This window comes from Lepisosteus platostomus, chromosome 14, assembly GCF_059453375.1.
Source record: "Lepisosteus platostomus isolate fLepPlt1 chromosome 14, fLepPlt1.hap1, whole genome shotgun sequence".
In the NCBI taxonomy this organism is placed as follows: domain Eukaryota; kingdom Metazoa; phylum Chordata; class Actinopteri; order Semionotiformes; family Lepisosteidae; genus Lepisosteus; species Lepisosteus platostomus.
In genome coordinates, this window is record NC_142624.1 from 16,719,757 (window position 1) to 16,730,284 (window position 10,528).

Sequence of the window (10,528 nt, forward strand, 5' to 3'; positions counted from 1 at the left end):
AGAAGCTAATGAAAATATGGCCACTGACAGTCTCAGACAGTCTTTAAGATGAAAAATTATTTAAAATATTCTAGTTCTGATTTGCAAAGGAAAAGGTAAATGTTTACTCCATGCTGAAAGGTATCACACCTCAAGAAAGCTCCACAGCAAAAGAATGAACCTTTACCTGTTCCTTTGCAGCCTACGCATGATGACGCAGCTCTCTACCCATAGTTGTGATTTATTACATAAACCTCTGTTCTGTCTAAAAGAATATTTACTGCTGTTAAGTGGTATTGGTGACCAGTTAATGGTCTTCCCTCTAGCCTATACTTTCCAAAATCCAGCATCGTAACTGGAGGCACTATGCAGTAATGGTGTCTTCATTCCAATGAAACATTAAACTAAGGTCCTGGCTAGTTGGTCATTCAAGTGGAACTGTTCATAAGAAAATAAGGGGGTTAACCCCAGTGGACTGACTAATTTCCCCTGTGGATTTGAAAAACCTGGTCTTCTCGATGTTCCTCCCTACTAAATTAAGTGGTAAAGCAATTTCTCTTTTCTCTAATGGATCTGCTGTTTAATAAGAATTTTGGCACATAATGTCTACTATGCATCATGCAGTTGTGTGATGTATTCCAGTTGTGGATAAAATGTGTATCCACCTAAATGTAAACTGCTCTGTTATCTTTTGGTATGAAAAGTGCTATATAAGTGTAATTAGTCGAATCACTACTGTAATAATAACGACTAGCACTAAATACATCCATCAGTTTTCTAACTATTTCACCCAATACAGTGTCGTGTGGGAGATGGAACTTACCTCGGCAAGCAACAGGAGCACGGCAGGATACACCCTGACCAGTCCATTGTAGAGCACACACAGAAACACAGACACGCACACACTCACGCCAGGGCTAGTTTTCCCAGAGCCAATTAACCTACAGTATGTCTTTGGATGAGGGATCCAAATTGTATCAATGTTGTGATTTGTATCAAGGCTCGAAAAATGAATTCACATCTGCTTTGCTTAACTAAACAGGCTCACCCCTGCTTTTTAATTATTTTTAATTGTTGCTGTTCCTGTTTTTTTTTTCTGTAAAGCGCTTTGAGAAGCCACCTTTAAAAGCATTATATCAAATAAAGTTTATTATAATATTTATTATATGTATACGCGAGTGTGTGCGCACACGTGCGCTCATGTTGGTCTTGGAGAATTTCTGGGGTTCCTATGAGATGATGACTTGTAGGTGGTACTTGGATGCTTTGGTTTGTTCAGGGGTGGTACTTGCTCCAAAACGTTTGAGAACCACTGGTTTAAACCATTTATTCAATAAAGATATGACAATGTAAAATGTTGCGTGTATTGTTTGTTAAATAAGACTGTCATTATTTATTATTATGACTTACATGAAGATCAGATCATATTTTAGGAGCCATTCATGCAGAAATCCAGATAATTCCAAAGGGTTCACAAACTTTTTCTTACAACTGTATATATATAACATTTATATTACCTTGCAGCCCAGGATTAAATGACAGTGCTGTTATTCAGAGGAGATTTGGGCGAAATTTCTGTGGCTTCACAAAATGCAGTAACTAACAGCTGCAAGCTGCTCCCATGCCTTAAAATAACTCTTGCAAGAATGCTGTCATTTCCAAACTACAGAAAGCAGCAAACAAAAATATACAGCCTATGTTACAATCATTAAATACTGCTTTCTGAGTCATGTAGTGAGCGAACAGCAATTAAAACACCTCAACTTCTTTCACTTGGGGATTTAGATTTAGATGATTATTTAAATAAGTATTTGTTAACTCCTCAGTTTTAACTCACTGTTGCCCATTAAAGCTTCTCTCACATAGATAATATTCTCAGCCAAAACCTCCCCTAATTCTCTTTTCTTGGTCAAAAGCCCCAAGTGAAAAAGAACATTTCATACATCTCCATTTACTTTACCAACTGAACATTACCTAACAACTGTTGCTGCAAGTCTACAAGTCCTGAAAGCAATTTCATGGCTCAACAAACATGCTATCTTCAAAGGCTCATATTTTATCTAAAATTAATTTGTTAGCTTCCCATAAAGATTAGGTCCCAAAACTTGCGTTTGGTAATTTGAGGTACTGCAGCTAATTTCATGTTAACAGTAAAAATGATTAATGCAGAAGAATTTAAAAACAGATGAAAGGAATTCATTTACCACTTTATTCATTGAAGAACACCATGTGAAAGTGAGATAATCTGTATAATGATAACCCAATAACTGCACTTAGAAGCACATTTTGAATTTTGAATACTTGAATATTTTGAGTACTTATATTAGGTCAAGTCGCAGTTTTCTCTGTTCAACCGTTTCTTCAGCGTGTCAAAGTAGGACACTCCCTTAAGCCCTAGAATGTAATTAGTTGCTCTTCTCTATATAGATTCAAAAGCAGCAATATCTTTTCTAAGATGGTAATCAAAAAAGTACTCAATATATTAAACAAGGCCCTACTAGTGCATTATAGTTTTAACATAACATCCTTTAATTGAATATTCTATCCTTTTTACTATACATCCTATAATTTTGTTTGCTATATAATGTATATTGTCACATTTTGTTTGCCCTAATTATTTATTCCCCAAATTGTCTAGGAGATGTTAATGATGACAAAGATGCTTTAAATCAGTGATGCAGCACTTTCTTAAAGATTATTGTTTTGCCTCAGCACAGGGACAGACAAAAAGCAGGTGAGTGTTAAATTATATCAAGACTGTTGCACTCTTGAAAGCTATGAGACAGCCCTTTAATCTGAGTTTAATCTGCACTGCAGCAACACTTTGCTTCAGTGGAAAGTCAACAACCATTCATGCAAAGGACTCGATCTTTCATTTTAAAGAACTCTGAACACATGAGCAAAGCACGTAGCACAGAACTTGTGGAAAGTGAAAATCCACATGAAAAATGAAGTAATACCAGCTGTTTTAAAAATACACAGCAGCAGATATTAATACACAGTGGTTATCAAGTATTCAGCCCCTTGGACTTTTTAACATTTTTTTGTGCTACAATATGGAATTATAATGTACTGTATATAATTTGGATGTTTTGCCAGTGATCAACATGAAACACTCTATAATGAAAAAGTGAAAACAACATTCTACAATTCATCTAAATTAATTATGAATACAATACAAATATATAAATATTACATTATATTATATATAAAATATTATATTTATAATATATAAAAATATTATAATACATTTAAAAATATTATATATTTTATATATTTATCATATATTATATAAAGATATAAAACTTTCTGCATAATTATTTACCCTCTTTGGTAAGACACATCCAGACATACTCTGGTGTGACCAACTGTGTTTAGAAGTCACTAAACTAGTGGAATGGAGTCCACCTGTGGCGCTTCATGTGCGTTCAGGTTAGATACACCTATCTGTTGGAGGTCCCACAGTCAGTAGTACAGCTCCCAATAAAACCTACATCATGAAAACAAGAGAGGCAAATGTGTGATAAGGTAGCTTAAAAGCACCAAATGGGAAAGGTATAAGAATTTGCATTATAAAGAAATGGAGAAGATATTGCAAACAGCAACAATTGCCTATTGATTCACAAATTTGGGCTTCATGTGAGAATGCAAAATGAAAGACATTGTTGAAAACACTTACATCAAATCTCAACTACAGTATGCCAACAGATATGTGGGAGACTTGGACACCAAATGGAAAAAGATTCTACAATCTGATGAAACCAAAGCTGACCTTTTTGGCCTCAACACTAAGCCCTATGTTTGGTGCAAGCATAACACCACACATCAGCCTGAAAACACCATACCTAATGTGACACATGGTGTTGGCAGCATCATGTTATGGGGTATTTGCTGCATTTGTTGGAGCTAAAAATTGCTCTTCACCAGCAGCCCCCGTCCAACTTGAAGAAACTTGTTTTTTGTTTACAAAAAACAATTTTGTAAATGGACAAAAACAACTCCACATGTCTCCACATGTCACATGACAGTCTCCACATGTCAAAATAACAAAACTGTTAGAGCCAAGAAGACTTTCCTAAGCTGTATTTTTTGCCAAGGAGCCTCTACCTAATACTGACACAAGGGTGGTCAATACTTATGTAATCTGTTATTTTCTTATTTCCATATTGCAACACAATAAAACGCAAAAAAGTAGATGGGGTAAATATTTTTGATAGCCACTGGAACAGAACATTTACAGAAGCACTACACAGGTAGCATGCAGGAAGTTTGTATTTACACTTCAGTGTCTTTATCATCTCAGACATTATATTCATTTAGCACACAGCAAAAAGTGTCAATCTGACATACATAATGAATGATGTAGTTTTTAGGTTGTGTGTATAGCATGTGTCCCGTACTACAAACCCTAGTGAAGAGATTCAATTAATTACTTTATCACTTATAGTACGCAAAATAAAGAGGTGGGAATAGTGCTTAGGTTTGGAACACAAATATGATCTTCTTTATTCAAAGGGCCATAATGACAAATGAATGCGCTCTGATAAATTAAGTTCCCGACCCTACCAGGTCCTTTTCCATTACAATTTTTTTTTAATTTAAGCGTACGTCTAGTGAGTGCTGGGAATGTTTTAATTACAATTTTCAGTTCCCATGAAACATAACTTTTGTACATTATAGAAACCCCCCTTTTATCATTTGAACTTCTCTTACTAAAATTTTTCATTCTGCAACCCAGTTTCACTTTCCAAAATAAAAACGTTCTCCAAATTCTCCCAGACATCTCATGAGGCCAAAACATCTTCCAGACTTTAAGAACAAATAACCCAACATGACCTCATCACCTCACCCAAGCACACAAGAAATACTCAGCAAAAATGAACCACATAAAATCCTATAGCAGTGTTGATTTCTATAGCAGGTTTTCTTCATTTTCAATCTAAAAGGTTGAACTAGAGTTTTGCAGCTTTTCAACAACAAAAAAAGCTGGACATTTAAAATGACTAAGTAAAAAACAACACCATAATAAGCAGAGTTTATCACTTCAGTAGTAGTACTATCAGTGATTATCTTTGTATTTATGTATTTAGATACTCTAAATCTAATCTGTATGATACAAGTACCTCTTTTCTGCTTTAATGACTCCACAAAATAAGGACATTTAACATTATCAAGTTATATCATCATCAAAAACGTAATTATCAGCTTCACATTAGTACTGGCACTTAGGGATTAGCAACTCCATAGTGTTCTTTGGGATAGTACATCGACTGAGCTTTAGTTTTCTGTATATGTTTATATAAATAATTCACAATTTATATAAACCAATATAATTCTGATAGCAGTCTGTATTTAAATGCACAAATCATTTAATGGTTTAGTGTTAAACGATGCAATTCACAGAGAAATGTACTTTACTTTTCTGATTACGTATGTAACGACATGTAACCCTGTTTTTGTGGGTAACAGCATGCATTGTTTAGTCAACAACTGCACCATCAACATGTTGGTTTGGGCAATCCACACCTACAGAGATCGGTAGCTTTCGGTTACGCTGTTCCCATGTTTTTAGTATTCATTTTGACATTTTATTTCGGAGTTATTTGACGCCACTTTAACCTCACATTTGGTAGATTTTGTTTCCCAATTAAAAACATAGAATATGGCCTAATTACACTTAAAGTTTTGCCTAATCAATCCTTGAACAATTTTATAGGTGATACTGTTCAGTAGTCCTACTCAAAACCTATTTTAAATTCGTATTTTGTACTGCAGTTCCCCAACTGATCTCTGTGTATAGTTGCGCATTTATTTGTGCTCGTTGTCGAGACGCCCCACGGTATTATTTTACACATAGCAGGCGTAAGTTTCAAATAAGCATTAATCATAATTACATGACAACTAGACGAATTTGCTCATAATTATATTTATAATAAGCAGCTATATCGCTGTAACAAAACACTCAACATCAGTGAACCGGAGATGGCTATTGTTTCATCTGTGCAACAAGTAGTAGACAACCATATTCTTTCTTGCGAGACTGCGATCTTCAAAATCAAATTTCTGTCAATTAAGTTTCCCCGCGCTCCTTGCACTGTATGTTTCTAAAAAATCACAGATGGAATATAACGAACCACCATTTTTGTTAAAGAAATGGGCTAGAAAGTACCGAGGTTGTTTTTGGAACAGAGAGCGGCTTGTACTCTGAGGATGGTGAGCTCTGTCAGCCAGCGGAAACAGATTGTGAAACGCTGGCGGTACTCGCTGGGGACCTCTCCAACTCAGTCCCCCCTTTCCATACAATAGGATGTGTCTTTTCGCACGCCTCCAAGACGGGTGAAGGAAAACAAATAGAGACAGAACAAGTAGGGTAACGACGAACTGTATGGGGACTACTTCACTTTCTATCCCAGGGTGACGCAAGGATAATTTTGCCAATGATAAAATATTTGATGTTTTAATTTTATGTTGCACTATCAAGACAGCTGGAAAATCGCTCAGTTGTCCTTCATATGTTAATAGCTTTTTCCCCCTTTATTTATTTAAAAGAACAGCACCGAAAGTAAATGGCTCCCTTTGAGGTGGCGGTAACGCCTGAAGGTTGCTGCTGACCACAGGCAAAATTAGCATGTATTTTATACAGCGTCTTTCATGACCAATTGTGATCTCAAGGCGCTTTCCAAAAAACTAAAAACTTTCAAAAGCGCATGGATTCACATTTTAATACAATCTACTACAATTCAAAGCTAAAGTATAAGATTTCAAGACCTAGTACGAATTGAGATAATTTCACAGCGGAACAGAAAGCAAGGGTCCTATTTTTGAGAACTGATAGAAGACCAAAAAAAGAGTCCAAACGAGTGCCAAAATAGAATTTCGTGTGTAGAGACATTCGTAATGATGGGAGCTTTGTCAATGACTAACAAGTCGCCCCCCTACGTCGGACTACGAACAGTACCAAGCTGGAATTCACAAATATGCATCTCTTACGCCACCTTGATTCAGAACTGTCTTCATTAAAATGCAGTTTGTGGAATAATTAGTTCCTCCTCATCGTATACAGCATGTTTGAGATCCAAATGTTATGTCTTCTCCACAAATGCCAAGACTATTCTTACATGATTAAAAAAAAAATCCAAACCGAAGGAAAAATACATCGTTGCTCAAAGATCAGTAACACTGTCAAAGCAAAACAATCCCACTGGAAAAGAAGGGAGACAAACCGAGGTGCTGGCTTCCATTTATATGATAACTGTTTACAGGATTGGTAAATCATGTTTTTAGTTAATAACTGGCACTCAAGATTAAGTATAGAAGAGATTACTACATATGGGTAATGAAGACGCTTCCAATTTGCTGCTTTTGCACACAAATCGGTTACCATGTAAATGACATCGATTTACACCTATTTCGCCAGCAATCCTTACTGAAACAGCAACATAACTATTATTGGCTACACAAAATAACTGCACGGCGTACAACCCGATTATCCTTCTTCACGCTGATACTGCCCACAGACCGATGCTTACCTTCGGATAGCTCTAGCTCCAGCTCTGCCAGTTTCTCCCTAACCTCCGCTGGGAGAGTCATAGCTGCCGCAGCTGTGGGCTCAAACATCATCATTAGTAATCCAGTGGAACTTCTCTCAGCCATGGCGGAGCGCGTCCGATTCGGTTCGAGACAATACGGTAACAGGCTAAAAATGAAATCACCTCCTCGCTTAGTTGTATGTGAGCGAGTGGTGGGTGGTGGTTATTTCATACAGATGCAAGTCAAACTGGCGAACTGCAAATTGCAAATGCGTTTCCGACTAATGAAAAAATAGAGAGACAAATACCGCTCGTATCGCCCTGCCAGTGACTTGCCTTTTTACCCACAATCTTAAGCGTTTAGCTCCTTTCCTGTATCACCTTTTACTCTCTGGCTCAGTACAAAGATTTTTAAAAAGTCATTCAAGTCAAGCCACCTTCTTCCACCTTTCGCTTACAGTGCCGCCATTGCAGCAGCAGCAGCACTGAGAACTGTGCGCGTGCACAACAAGCTCGCTCGTGATGGGCCAGGCGCCTCTGGCTAGAACTACATGAAAACCGAGATAGGATTATCTAGAAGAGGAATATTTTAAACAAAATAAATCTGAAAAGAATGCAATGCAATTCAATTAACTGGGAACAGCAGGTACTCCTATCACAGAAAGTTTTTTGGGCATTTTTTTCCAAATCAATAATTTGGATACCCGTACCCATAATGAACGCATTGGTTTATTTGAAAATAGCCGTTTAATAAAACCTAATCGTTATTTATATTGAGAAATAATTAAGAGAAAATGTACAACAATACAGCAAACATAATTTACAAAAACATGATCACAAATATGGTCTAATCATTTGTGTAGGCTCATATTGATGACAATATGCCTAAATCGAGAATGAAGAATAATTAAATCGATTATTTTAATGACAATACTTTCATCGGGTAATTAATCAATCCTATCGGTACAGATAAAACGTAATACTAGGATCTAAAATGTTAATATGAAAAGGATTAACAACTATTAAATAACTTTGCTCCAAAATGCAGAAAATAAGTCATTTGTAATCATTTCTACCTGATGTGCATGTAAATAAGGAAGACTGAAAAGCTTTCCAACTCATCGTGCATTGCTCAGCAGTTGTAAGTAAACAGAATGGATTTTTTTCCTGAGGTTCATCTTGTAGCGCTCTCGGGTTCACGTGGGTCTGTGCCCTGGTCTCGGGTCGGCCCCCCACCGCTGGGAACTCAAACCCGGGCCTCCGGCGTCACTCAACAGGGACCCAGCCAGTTGAGCTAAAGGGAAATCTGTCCTCAGCCCAGCGGCTGCGATCCCTGCTATTGACAGAGAAGGGCGGTGACGTTCCAATCTCAAATCCGAAGAAGAAAGAAGCATTCTTCCTAAATAAAATGATAGGGATCATTTTTAATCGTAAATAAAAGGTAACAATATCAGATATTCAATGTTACTACCTTTTGCCTGAGACAAATTGATCTGTTCTGTTACAATTACATATCAATAGCGTTATTTTCACATTTTTTTACAACTCTGATTATAAAAATGTAGCTCTGTCGCTTTTATGCTGTTTGAACTGTTTTGAGCAGTTTCTCACATGTTTACATTTTGACTTTTGAACGTTGAAAGTTCTGTAGCACTCTCGGGTTCATGTTCACGCAGTAATGCAGATCCAGTCAGGAAGATTCCAGAAATCCAAGATGGAAACCCACTGATCATATCCAGAGCGGATGTGTATAAAGTTTTTAAAAAGACCAATCCACGCAAGTCTCCTGGCCCTGATGCTATCCCTGGCCGTGTTCTGAAGGCATGTGCAGACCAGCTGGCAGATGTCTTCTCGGACATATTCAGTCTCTCTCTAGCTCAGTCTATAGTTCCTTCCTGCTTTAAGAAAACCACCATTGTCCCTGTACCTAAGAAACCCAGAGGTAGCTGCCTAAATGACTACCGGCCTGTTGAACTCACATCAGTTATCATGAAGTGCTTTGAGCGGTTGGTCAAAGCATACATCACCTCTTCACTGCCTAACACCCTAGACCCTAGTATCGCTAGAACAGGTCAACAGAAGATGCTATTGCCACTGCCCTTCATACTGCCCTCTCACACCTGGATAAGAAAGGAACATATGTGAGATTACAGCTCAGCATTCAATATAATAGTGCCCTTAAAGCTTGTCATCAAGCTCCAGGACCTGGGACTGAACACCTCCCTCTGTAATTGGATCCTGGACTTCTTGACGGAACGTCCGCAGGTGGTGAGGGTGGGCACCAACATACCCTGACTCTAAACTTGGAGCTCCCCAAGGCTGTGTGCTTAGCCCTGTCCTCTACTCCTTATCTACCCATGATTGTGTTGCCAGGTATAACTCAAACTCCATCACTAAGTTTGCGGACGATACAACAGTCATCAGCCTGATCAAAGATGGTTAAGAGTCTGCAAACAGGGAGGAGGTTGAAACCCTGGCGGTATGGTGCCAGGAGAACAACCTCTCTCTGAACATCAGCAAGACTAAGGAGATGATTGTGGAATATAGGAAACACCAGGGAGGAGATCACACACCTATCTACATCAATTGGACTGCAGTTGAGCGGGTCAGCAGTTTTAAGTTCCTGGGAGTTAACATTTCAGAGGACTTAACCTGGACCCACCACACCAACACCGTGGTCAAAAGAGCACGGCAGCGCCTATTCTTTCTCCATAGGCTAAAGAAGTTCGGCATGCCATCACATATCCAGGCCAACTTCTACAGGTGCACTACTGAGAATATCCTGACTGGTTGCATCACTGCCTGGTATGGGAACTGCTCCACCCGGGATCGCAAAGTACTGCAGAGGGTGGTGAAGTCAGCGCAGCTCATTACCGGCTGTGAGCTACCAAACATCCAGGAGATCTACTCAGCTAGATGTCTGAAGAAGGCCAGGTCCATTCTCAAGGACCCTAACCCAGTCATCCCAGTCACAAACTGTTTTCCCTCCTACCGTCAGGTAATAATTATAATTAATAATT

General features: G+C 38.1%; 1 protein-coding gene across 6 annotated transcripts in view; it reads right to left on the minus strand.

The window, feature by feature from the left end:
• LOC148648895 (disco-interacting protein 2 homolog A) overlaps nucleotides 1-8,003 on the minus strand; it is a 306,696-nt gene extending 298,693 nt beyond the window's left edge. For 4 of the 6 annotated variants that reach the window (XM_088607241.1, XM_088607240.1, XM_088607239.1 and 1 more), the window contains exon 1: nucleotides 7,509-8,002. In XM_088607241.1, coding sequence (XP_088463367.1) covers nucleotides 7,509-7,632 — 124 coding nt within the window. In that variant the 5' untranslated portion in view covers nucleotides 7,633-8,002. Of the gene's footprint in view, nucleotides 1-7,508 lie in introns of all 6 variants that reach the window. The other 2 variants (XR_015926561.1, XM_088607244.1) reach the window with 1 other exon arrangement.
• Nucleotides 8,004-10,528: the final 2,525 nt, after the last annotated feature.